Source organism: Cervus canadensis, chromosome 31 (genome assembly GCF_019320065.1).
Source record: "Cervus canadensis isolate Bull #8, Minnesota chromosome 31, ASM1932006v1, whole genome shotgun sequence".
NCBI classification, from domain to species: Eukaryota; Metazoa; Chordata; class Mammalia; order Artiodactyla; family Cervidae; genus Cervus; species Cervus canadensis.
In genome coordinates, this window is record NC_057416.1 from 2,432,070 (window position 1) to 2,445,235 (window position 13,166).

At 38.7% G+C, this 13,166-nt stretch overlaps 1 protein-coding gene across 1 annotated transcript in view; it reads right to left on the reverse strand.

Annotated features, from left to right (window-relative positions):
- CSMD1 (CUB and Sushi multiple domains 1) overlaps positions 1 to 13,166 on the reverse strand; it is a 2,005,298-nt gene that overhangs the window by 206,385 nt on the left and 1,785,747 nt on the right. Inside the window, exon 37 of the mRNA XM_043454305.1 lies at positions 12,348 to 12,452. Within this exon, the coding sequence (XP_043310240.1) occupies positions 12,348 to 12,452 (105 nt within the window). The remainder of the gene's footprint in view (positions 1 to 12,347; positions 12,453 to 13,166) is intronic.

Consider the following 13,166-nt stretch of genomic DNA (forward strand, 5'->3'; position numbering starts at 1 on the left):
TCCACGGGGTCACAAGTGTCAGACATGACTGAAGCAACCAAACCACCAAATTGAGAGGAAAAATACTGCTATATATGAGAGGTACATTTGCAACAGTCTCAGATAAGGAAATCAGCAATGCCAACAGCAAGTAATCTACAATTGAGCAAAAAGTAATTAAAAAGGTCCACATGACTTTCATTTGCAAAGTTTATTAGCACCACACTTTTAAATAGTTTTTACTCATAAAATCACAAGATTCAGTAAAAATCAAATGCTTTGAGTATTAATAAAAAATAACCATACAAAATTTATTTGCTTTCTCTATTACTCCTCACTTGAAAATAACTGGATGTACTTTCAGAAATCTGACTATGTGTGGGATGGATGGACCCCATGGAGAAGTATTACTCCTCACTTGAAAATAACTGGATGTACTTTCAGAAATCTGACTATGTGTGGGATGGATGGACCCCATGGAGAAGTCAGTATTTTAAGTCACCACATCTTCGCAAACAGTACTCAGATCAAATACACTTTCAAGGCCAGACCCAAGAGCCTTATTTTGAGCTTGACCCAACTCTGCATCCATCAGCTTCCCTGCCTCCTCTGAGCCAGAGAACTAAACTGACGACTCCTGGGACAATCACGTCTCCTGTGAGGATGCCCGCTCTCCTGTTCCTGTCCAGGTGGGTCTCTACTCAAAAACCTAGCTGATCTGTTTGAAAAATAAGACATTTGAAAAAACGTCACTTCCCTGACAGAAACCATTCAGTGTCTTCCGATTGTTTTCACAACAAAATCCTGGGCTGTGAACACTCTTCAACTAGCTCCCTCTTTCGCTCTTGTTACCTACCTCTCCTTTGATTGTTCCCAAGGCTCCCTCTGCAGTTGACATTTCTTCAGGAGTGTAACAAGTCTTTCTACCTGGGGTGGCCACTGATAGTTTCCTTTGGCCATAATATGTTTCTGTAAGTTTTGTTGTGACTGAATGTTGGGTATTGTCTCATTCTTCCTTCAACAAATATTTTCAGTCTAAGAGCACTGCAGTTATTTTGTACCTAAGAACTCTGTTCATTTGCGTCAAGGTTCTGAACACAATCTACAACCATCACAGTGCTTTCTTGTATATTATGCTCCCACAACTAAAATGTAAGTTCTGCATAAGCTGAGACCATACCTGGTTGCCCCATGACACCATCTACAGAGGTTGGAGGACACAGCAGGCATACATGAGATGCTCCAACAATTGGGGATGAATGCAGTGATACCCACAATTTATTTTAGGGGGACTAGAATAGGGATGGGGGAAAATTATTGCCAAAAGGAGATGGAATCATAGCAAATGTGGACACTCTATGAAAACCATTCAAAACTGAAAACAGTCAAACACAAAAATAGTCTCAAATGAGACACAAGTGAGGGGATGCACCAAATGACAACTTGAGTTCCAAAATCACTGTGGACACTGACAGCAGCCATGAAATTAAAAGATGCTTGCTCCTTGGAAGGAAAGTTATGAAAAACCTACACAGCATATTAAAAAGCAGAGACATCACTTTGCTGATCACAGTCATGTAGTCAAAGCTGTAGTTTTTCCAGTAGTGATGTACAGCTCTGAAAGTTGGACCATAAAGAAGGCCAAGCACTGAAGAATTGATGCTTTAGAATTGTTGTTCTAGGTAGAAGACTCTTGAGAGACCCTTGGACTGTAAGGAGATCAAACCAGTCAATCTTAAAGGAAATCAATCCTGAATAGTCATTGGTAGGACTGATGCTGAAGCTGAAGCTCCAACACTTCGGCCATCTTATGCAAAGAGCCGACTCATTGGAAAAGATCCTGATGCTGGGAAAGATTGAGGGCAGGAGGAGAAGGGCATGACAGAGGATGAGACAGTTATACAGCCTCACTGTTCAGTGGACCTGAGTTTGAGCAAACTCTAGGAAATAGTGAAGGACAAGGAAGCCTGGCATTCTGCATTCTATGGGGTTGTAAAGAGTAAGACATGACTCAGAGACTGAACAACAATAACAATTTGAAACCAAACTCCTTTTCATGTGGGCAACTCTCTGAGTCATGGCCTGAACGAGTAGCAGCAGAATTTGTCTAATGATTGATGATTCTCTCAACAGCAACCAGAGACTAGCTGATAAATACAGAGTTAATGATGAGACCCACCTCTGAAATCAGTGTGGGGACAGTAGTTGGTGGTCAGCAGAGCTTAAGATTAAGCTTCAGTTCTGTACACTTTACCCTTTCCTTCCCAAATCTGTTAATGCCCGAAATTCCAAAGACGTATCCAAGGACAACTGGAAAACTGAATTTCAATCCCTTTATTTTAGAAGACATCCAACTAAAGACCCCAGGGATTAAGTAATTAAATCACATCTTTCATTTAAATGTGATACTTGGTAAAATGCCAAAATATCACTGTTAGTAGGAAAGTTTTAATCAGTTACCAGATTTTTGTGTGTGTTACTTTCAACCTCAAATAAAGTTAGGATTCTCCTATCACCCAACAAAGGTCTGTTACTATTGAATGCCTAAAATAGTCTTGTAAGAGAGACATCATGTTACCAGAAGGGGCTCTGGAGCTGTTTGGAGTGTTAGATAGAAGTCAGGATATGCAAGACTTCAAACTCACCCATGGTTCCTGGTACAGAGACCATGGTAGGAGATAAAGAAGACATGAATTGTCAATTGGTGCTAATGATATCAATTTTAATAGAAGGCAGGAGTTGAGAGGGTCTCAGAATATATGGATCAACAAATGATTGACATATAGTTAAATACAAAAATGGGCTTAAACTGATACGATTAAGATCACCTTATTACAGGACTGAATGGGCATGGCTTACTGGACGCCCACTCTGGTGGAGGTACAGAGCTGTCACCTCTGGGTGCACAGAATGAAATACTCATAAACGCACCCCAGGACATATGAGGTGTCGTCTTGCACAATGTGTCATTGGACTGGGATGTTTATTTACACTCACTATTCAAGTTGAGAAACCTTATTAGTATTATTAACATAGTATTCACAAGTGCCATTAAAACATGTATTATTATAATCAGCTAAACCCCAAAACAAAATTTTTGGTGATAAAATAAATTTTTTAAATGTATTAATATTAATAATTTGCATGTATATGTGAGGGTCACTGTTATCATAGAAGGCTACTTCAAGCTGTCAATATTTAACTATTTCTCTTGTACTTTTCATTTCTAAAACTTAAGGCATTTTCCAGAATTTTAATCCTCATTAGATACTTCCTTTTGAGTGACAGTTTTTAAATGAGTTCACAAAGGAAATGAATGTACTACTACTACTTACTTGATCACTACAAACAAACAGGGGGAAAGTATTTTAAAAGAAGACGTGTTAAAAATATTAAAAAAAAAAAGAACACATGTTATAAACATAACTTTAGTGATAATATTTTGTTGACCCAGAAATCAATGCAGTTTACTGTATGGCAACCCACTCCAGTATTCTTGCCTGGAGAATCCCATGGACAGAAAAGCCTGGCGGGTGACAGCCCACAAGGTCACAAAGAGTTGGACATGACTGAAGTGACTTAGCACACACAGTACAGTATACTGTGTTCTCACCAGTAGATCAAAAATTGATACCTTAGTTGTCATGTAAAGTTCACTCTTGGATTTTCTAGAGAATCTTTTTTTGAAGACAACTTCAGTTGTAAACTATAAGTGCTTTATAGAATATACAACAAAGAAGGAACTTATCTCTTTTAATTACTGTTTCTTTATTAAAAGATAATTAAATTCTACTTCCTCTTTTGCTTTTATTGCCATAAATCTGAAGCTAAATTTAGTACCTAACAATAGCAATTATTTTAAATCTCAGTGGCTAATATATTTATATGTTTCTCTTTAGTTTGGTTGTCTTTTACAAATTTTCTTTTAAAAATTTCTTTGTTGTACACGTACATATTTTTATCTTAAGTTGTACCCAATAACTAAAGAACAGACAGATTATCTTTTTATAAAAATCTTGACAGTCTTACTTCTCATTCATCTAGGTATGTATACTTTGAGTGAGATGTTATAAGATCATGATATATAATATTAGTTTTCACTATACACATAACTACCAATTATATAAATACACATGAGAAGGACTTAATCATGCATAATACATTTTGAAGTTGTACCTCAAAGAATACTACTATATTACAGTTAGTTCTAGGTCAGTTTTTAATTGAGAAAAAAATTTGTCTGAAATATTATAGCAAAATATTTTATATTTATTTTATAATCATCATTTTAACTAATAACCATTAATACCCTTAACTTGGAAGCATGCCAAAATGTGAAAAAAATCTCCATTTGACTCTACCTTGTTAAAGATAAGCATTCATTTCAAACAAAGAAGGAGTCGTTATACTTACTTTTCTCTGATTTTTTTTTTTTTCATAATAACTACAAATCACTAATTCCAAACTCCTATCTTTTTTCAGAATAAATGTGCTACTACAATACTACTGTCTCTTTTTCTCTATCACATGAGGCTTAGATGTTCCAGGGTCTGACCCATCTGTATACTGTCCTGTAACAAAGGGCCAGAGTCTGAGACATGGGAAGTTAACTTCCACATCAGAGCACGCCCTCTGCTGGGCTTCTGTTTAGAGAAGAATAGCTAACTTTTCGGCTCTGCAGGACATTTGAAATTCATACTGCACAGTAGCTTCTCTATTTCACTCGCTTTCCAGGGGTCAAGTGTCATATCTCATAGACTCCAAAAATATTTTGTTAACTCCAATGGATTTCCCAATAGTGAACAGGAGTGGAAGAAGGTCTCTTGAGAAAGATAGTATATAAAATAAAGAAATTATTATGAAAATAATTCAGAAATAGAATTATTTTGGTGCTGTTTAGACAGTGCCACATGTTATCACTAAATAGGCTTGAATAATTGCAGTGGCCCCTCACTGGAGGTCAAATACACTCAATGGGTTTATGACATTAACTTGGCGTAGATGCCACTAGATGAAGTCTTGTATGGTTCCCTGTGGACCCAGAAATTATCTTCCAACTTAGCAAGACAGAGTGGTGAGTAAGCTCAGTCACAGTACTGGGTCTAACTTAATAAACAAGGTGTTAGTAATATGAAGTATGATCATTAAACAAGCACTGCTGTGTGCACAAATCAGGATAAACAATTTCTAATTCAAGCAATCTTTCAATGGAGAGCAATTCTCAACTAGATAAATTTATTTTAATAATATATTTATAATGTAAATATATATTAAATTTAATTCTATATCATTTATCTATAAATATCTCTGTACTTTTTCACAGTTATGAAGAACTGTGAAACTTTACTAACTTAAAGTTATATGTATTACATGCTTAGTTTATGAGACTGTACAGGAGTGTGTGTGCGTCTTTATGTGACATTCAGTTCAGTTCAGTTCAGTCACTCAGTTGTGTCTGACTCTTTGTGACCCCATGGACCACAACACACCAGACCTCCCTGTCCATCACCAACTCCCGGAGTTTACCAAAACTCATGTCCACTGAGTCGGTGATGCCATCCAACCATCTTATCCTCTGTTGTCCCCTTCTCCTCCTGCCCTCAATCTTTCCCAGGATCAGGGTCTTTGCAAATGAGTCATCTCTTCGCATCAGGTGGCCAAAGTATTGTAATTTCAGTTTTAACATGAATCCTTCCAATGAACACCCAGGACTGATCTCCTTTAGGATGGACTGGTTGGATCTCCTTGCAGTCCAAGGGACTCTCAAGAGTCTTCTCCAACACCACAGTTCAAAAGCATCAATTCTTCGGTGCTCAGCTTTCTTCACAGTCCAACTCTCACATCCATACATGACCACTGGAAAAGCCATAGCCTTAACTATTTGCCATTAGCAGAAATTTTTTGGGTTTTGTTGTTAAACAAGAAAGGATAAAGAATATGTATTAGATAGACAGATTATACTTATAGATAGATGATTTTGTTTAAAACTGGTCATTCTAGAAAAACTTCTTCATGGTCAACCTAAATAAATAATTTTAGTATTCATCTATCCTTGAAGTAGAGCAATTTTAACACCCACAAAAGACTTCCATGTCTACCTAGGATATAGAAATATGTAAAATAAAATCTCAAGTCCACTTTAGCAGTGAGAAAATTTAAACTACAAAATCATAGCCATTGTTGAACTCATCGGGGAGCTGAGGTTTCAGGTACCCAGGTGACATCAGTTCCCAAGGATCAGTGCCTCCAAGGAGAGGCAGGGCACATGAACTGTCACTGTGATGGATCACAGGAGAGAAAGGACTGACTCCCATAGGCAAGGGCAGATTAGCTACCATCTTAGCAATGGCCAGTTCCCAGAATGGGTCTCCAGCTGCTCAGGGTCCCAGATAGAGGAAGGTTCTGCCCTTCCGTCATTGCACCTCTGCTGAGTAATTAAGAGAAACACTGGGGGCCTGGTAAGAGCCTGGAATCAGCCTCTCCCTTACCACCCCTCACTGCTACCAAATATCATTGTTTCTATGGAGAGGGGCATGGAATCTCATGCACTTCCCCGAATTTTTCTCTTTTAGGAAAGAAAGAGTTAAACCACTTTCAGTTGCAAAAACCTGTTCCCTCCAGGGCACAAGAAGAGAGGCACAGTAGCCTGGAGAAAGGTGTATAGAGAAAGTCTACATCTGGGGTGTAGCAGGAGAACCAGTGAGCTTAAGATCCTCTATCAGTACCAAGACCATGATCTTCTGATACTAGGGGGCAGTCAGGAAATTCTCTTCAAATACCAGTCATAGGTAGAAGCTTACAACCTCGGGAGGGTGGGCAAGATTGCTGAGAACACCCCATCCCACCATGCACAGACTCTCAGAGTCTGACTTTGGCTGGGAGAGAACTATCTTGACACCAGTGTAAGCTTAACATGAAGTAACAAGCAACAGCATCTACTACTGGGGAGACACAGAAGTCTGGAAGGATACCATCTCTTTTGAAAAGGCATTCAGGGAAAACTGATAGCTAAGGTTGGATTAATGACTGAGAAAAAGCCTCCAACTAGGACTTGGCAGTTGCAGCTCACCACTGAGGATCTGATGCTCTGAAAGTAACCATAGCAACAACAGAACTCAAACCCACGGCAACTCCTGATTCAACAGGCTAACATAAGTGGTGCCCATTCCTAGCACAAATATTAATAGCATCACTGATTCAATGGACATGTGTTTGAGCAGACTCAAGGAGAGAGTGGAGGACAGAGGAGTCTGTCGTGTTGCAACCCATGGAATCACAACGAGTCAGACATGACTTAGCAACTGAACAATGATAAAGTAGGGTTCTACTTTATTAGAAATAGTGCCCATCTTTAATAAAGTATTTAAGAATAAAACCACTTTGTCTAGAGATAAAGCAGTCAGACTTTGCACAGTCATATAGTGGAATATTGGACAGATATCAAATATAAAAATATGTTAAAACATCTAGTGGACAAGATAGTGTTCATGAAGAGATGGAGAAATTATGGCAGAGAGACTAATTATAAGAAACTGGCAAGTGGAAATTCAAGGGGGAAAACACAATATCTGAGATGAAGAATTATTTCAGTGGGCTCATTAGCAGACTTAACATAGCCAAGGAAAGACTCAGAGAATCAAAGGTTAATAGTAACTACAAAAACTGGAACACATAGATAGTGTGAATAAAACAGAACTGCAACCAAGAATTGTGATACAATGTCAACATGTCCAACAGACATGTGAATGGAGTTTCCCCCCAAAACAGGAAAAGAGAACGGGGGAAAGAACTATTTGTAATGATAATGGTCAAGACATTTTCATAAATATTATAATGGAAGACATTAAACCTTAGATCCAAGAATGTAAGAGTCACCAAACAGGATGAATATCAAGTGTGCACGCACATGTGCGTGTGCACACACACACCTAGACACACCACAGTCTATCTGATGAAAATAAAAGATATAGAGAGACTTGTAAAGGAAGCCAGAAAATGGACAAATACACAGCCAGAAGAATTACAGCTTACTTCTCATCACAAACTGAGCAATGACAGTGAAGGGGCACATTTTACATGTGTGTGTGGGCCATGTGCTCAGTCGTGTCTGACTCTGTGTGACCCCGTGGACTGCAGCCCCCCAGGCTCCCTGGTCCATGGATTTTCCCCACAAGAATACTGGAGTGGGTTGCTATTTTCTCCTTCAAGGGATCTTCCTGATGCAGGGATTGAACCTTTGTCTCTTGCACTGGTAGGCAGATTCTTTACCACTTAGCCACCAGGGAAGCCCTGTACTGAAAAAGAACTTCTGACCCAGATTTCCAAACCCAGCCAAAACATCTTTCAAAAAATGAAGGCAAAATGGTGGCTTTTTCAGAAAAACAATAGCTGGGAAAATTCATTGTCAGCAGACCTGCCCTATCAGAAGAATTGAAGGAAGTTCTTTAGACAGAAAAAAATTAAATGGAAACTTGGATTCACCCAAAGAAATAAAGAGCTCCATAGATGCTAAAAATAAGGTAAATATAAAACATTTATTTTCTTATTTTCTTCACTAATGAGGATCAATATTTAAAGCAAAAAAGTAGAAAAATATTTGCAGGTTTTATAATACACAAAAATAAAATGTAAAACAACAATAACATGAAGGATGGATAGAAGAAATTAGAAGTACAAGTTTGTAAGTTTCACTAGACACAAAGTGAAATAACATTATTTGAAAGTAAGATGCGGAGAAGGCAATGGCAACCCACTCCAGTACTCTTGCCTGGAAAATCCCATGGACAGAGGAGCCTGGTGGGCTGCAGTCCGTGGGGTCACAGAGAGTCAGACACGACTGAGCAACTTAGCAGCAGCAGCAGCAACGTAAGATGTGTTATATTAAAGAACATATTTTAAACTTGTCTAGAGAGACCCTTAATGTTTTTTAAGACTTTTCTCTAATAAGACCATAGTGGTGATAAATTGGAACTTAAATAAAAGATTCAATTAAACCAAAAGCTATCAGAAAAAGAGGGAAAAAATCAATAAAATACAAATAGTATCAATAGCAACACTCCATCAGGGTTTGGGTGTTTAATCTTATTTGTCCTCTTCCCACCAAATTGCAAATAAAAGTGTTTGCTTTTTGTTTGAAATATTCCTGTCAGTGTTCATTTGGAATTATGGGCTGTTACGATTAAGAGGGGGCGTCTCTGCTGACTCAGTGGTAAAGAATCCGCCTGCACTTCAGGAGCTGCAGGAGACTTGGGTTCAATCTGTGGGTTGGGAAGATCCCCCAGAGAAGGAAATGGCAACCCACTCCATGATTCTTGCCTGGAGAATCCCATGGAAGAGCCTGGAGGGCTATAGTTCACAGGGTTTCAAAGAGTCGACATGACTAAAGTGACAAGCGCATGTGCACCTAATTAACAGCGACTGGCCTTCACTTTCATGTGAGAAACTCAGACTTCTCAGATGGAAGCAGGGGTGGACTTGCTGTAACAGCTCAGGTTTTAGGATCGGACCAACTGAGTCTCCAGGACTGAGTCCCAAGCCCCTTTCCCTTCCACACACCATTCAGCTCCTAGCGACAGGTGATGGCTCCCTTAGCTCAGAAGGGCGGTCTGTGCGCTCGTTCTGATTGGACAGTTGTGATTCCTGGGCAGGTGCTCATTTGTGATGAAACACATCTGCGTCTACATGTGCTCATTCTGTAAGTCGTCAGCAGTCTGACCCTGACCTGAGCAGGCTGGACGCACGAGGGGCTCTGTTTCTTCTCCTTCAAGGCCTGGTGTTAGCCGTTCAGCCCTGCTGCTGCTGCTGCTAACTCGCTTCAGCTGTGTCCGACTCTGTGCGACCCCATAGACGGCAGCCCACCAGGCTCCCCTGTCCCTGGGATTCTCCAGGCAAGAACACTGGAGTGGGTTGCCTTTTCCTTCTCCAATGCATGAAAGCGAAAAGTGAAAGTGAAGTCACTCAGTCGTGTCCTACTCATAGTGGCCCCATGGACTGCAGCCTACCAAGCTCCTCCGTCCATGGGATTTCCCAGGCAAGAGTACTGGAGTGGGGTGCCATTGCCTTCTCCGCGCTCAGTCATGACTGACTCTTAAAGACCCCATGGGCTGTTGCCCACCAGGCTCCTCTGTCCATGGGATTTCCCAGGCAAGAATACTGGGGTGAGTAGCCATGCCCTTCTCCAGGGGGCCTTCCTAACCCAAGTCTCCTGCACTGCAGGCAGATTCTTTACCATCTAAGTCAGAGAAGCCCTTTTAAAACCTAAGCATACCTCAAAAATGGAGTTGTTTTGAGGACAGTTGAATAAATAGCTGTAACATGGTTATGGCAGGACCAGGCACGGAGCTTGTTGCTGTTTTTACTCTTATTTCATGGGTATATATTTTAGTGAAAAATCTGAATTGAAAGGTGTGCAGACTGGAAATACACAATTTAAGGTAGATGTAAAAATATGTTAACGGATATATATAGCTAAGTCCCTTTACTGTCCACCTAAAACTATCACAGCTTTGCTAATCAGCTATATATTCCAGTTTAAAATGTAAAAAAAAATGAAAAAGAAAGGGCCAGAGAGTAAAAAAAAACATGTTAGAAGGTTATGAATATTAGACAATTTTTGATAACTTACTTCAACAATCCTTACACTGTTTGGTGTTCACCTTAATAAGATTAACGCTACAAACACTTTGTATAATCCAAATTTTAAACTGACACAAAGAATTAGAACAGAGAAATAACTACCTCTTAAACACACAGAAGATAATGGCATGATCCTCAGAATACTATTAGTGTCCAAAAACAATGATTCGGTAAAGAAACTCACAGATGAAAACATGGCATTCTGTGTGGCCAAGTAAAAAAACAAATAGATTAAGTAATGAAACAAGGCCTTAGATCCTTGAACAAGATTAATTTCAGTAAGCAATATGTTCAGCTTTCTTTTAATGAATTTAATTGGCTGAGAACAAAATGAAATGCAGGTGATTACTATTAATATATTGTTGGAGCTGAGGTCTGTGTGAGTCATGGATAATATTTCACAGTAATTGTAGACTAATTATTTCAGTAGCACCTCTTTCTATAAGGAGTGAATGAAGAGTCAGAAGCCACAAGATCACTTTGAGAGGAAGAGATGGGCACACTGATCAAATCTAATGCTGCTAAAAATATTAGTGAATTTATTGACACTATCATAAATAAGGTTTATAGTTTCCTATCTACAGATGTTCACCATATGTATCAAAGTAGTGATTTTTCCAGACATATTCTACATAAATAACATCCACAGTATCATTTTACGCAGTCACTAATGCAATCCCGTTCAAATAAATTGGAATAAACTTGCATACAAATGCCGGTAATAAGTAAGGAAATTCAACCGGAATGCAAAACAGCACTGTGGTTTGTGTCTGGTTCAGAATATTTATCATCAGCTGGAAATCTGGCCATTCAAATACATGCACGCATTTACATCCCAACAAACTGTTTATCTCAATTCAAAGGATCACTTATTAAAGCTTATCCATGTATTTGCTTATTTGCAACTGCTTATTAAACGAGATGAATATCAGCATTAAGCATTTTTAGTGCTTGAAAACATGTCCTAAACTAAACTTCACTCTCATTGGAAATTCTGATTTTGCTTTTACAAGGTTTACCTGCATAATCAAACGCCAAAGTGGATTTGTGAATCTGACCTTTGTCATCCCATTTATCAGACTATTAACTCAGTCTCACATCCATTTTTTAAAAGGTTAACATCTCCTTTGCGTTACCTTCTTCCAATTAAAATGAATAATACACAAATGTAGGCACTGAAGGGGCTGCTCTCTGCTGCTCTCATACTAACAGCCTCTGAGACTAGAAACAGAAAGAGCTTATGACCATAATCTATTTGGAAATTAATACTTCTACATTTTTGGATCCTTATCTGAGTATCTTCTACCACTCACAAGAAAAACTAGCAATATTACAAACAGGTATTTTGTACCATTTTTCTTTTTAACACAAATAGCCTGAAAGCAAAGCCAATGTTTTATCTAATTATTCCAGATCCTAACTTCTTCATTTCCCTATAAATTTGTCTTTCACAATATAATTATGTTATACAATATAATATAATAAGATACAGCCCCAATAACAATATATTGTTATAGTAGTGATATAATTATGTAAAAAAATATTATATTAATATTTATGTAATAACAATATAGTTCATAGAGATTGGTTTTGTAATACCCAACTACATGGAACTTCTAAACATAACTTTAGAACAAAATTTCACTGTGTAATAAGGGCAGGGATCCACTTCCTCTTTAAGAAAATCACTCAGCGTCACAGGGAAAGCCAGGTGCAGAGACAGGGGAGCTTACTTTTGTACTCCAGGTGGAAGCCAGCAGCGGCCACGCTGATGTCCGACTGGAAGTGCAGGTAGAGCTGGTTGGATGTGCTATTGAGCAGCGCTGGCACCGTGGTACCTGCAGGAAGGGATGCAGGCTGGGCTTTAATATCAGGGATGTGTTCGCTTCTCTCATTATAAAATCAGAAGAATATCACACTAAGTGCTGTAAGTCAGAGAAGGATATATGTGATATCACTTATATATGCAATCTAAAGCATAATACAAATGAATCTAATTACAAAACAGAAACCCACTCACAGATACAGAGAATAGATTCAAGTTTCCCACAGTGGAAAGGGAGGCAGGGAGGGATAAATCAGGAGTTTGAGATTAGCAGATACACATTCACATACAAAACAAACATAACAACAATGATATACTGATATACTGTATAGCACAGGGAACTATATGCAGCAACTTATAATAACCTATGATAGAAAATAACCTGGAAATGTACACATATCTTGTACAGAATCACCTTGCTGTACACTGAAGCAAGCGCCACACTGTAAGTCAGTTATATTTCCACAAAAGAGAAAACCCTGAGGATACTTGTTTCGGTCTACAGATCCCCTTAGCTTGTCTGATCGTCACATATTTAACCCCAGTATTGGCTTTGATCATTACGGTTTGAGCTACTCTCTTTTTCCAGGCATGGTGAGAAGTTCCTTTTCTTTTTTTTACTTTGGGATGGTTTTATTCCTCGCCTCCTGTACAATATTATGGACTCTGTCCATTGCTCTTCAGGCACGCTGTTTACAAGATCCAATCCCTTGAATCTATTCATCAT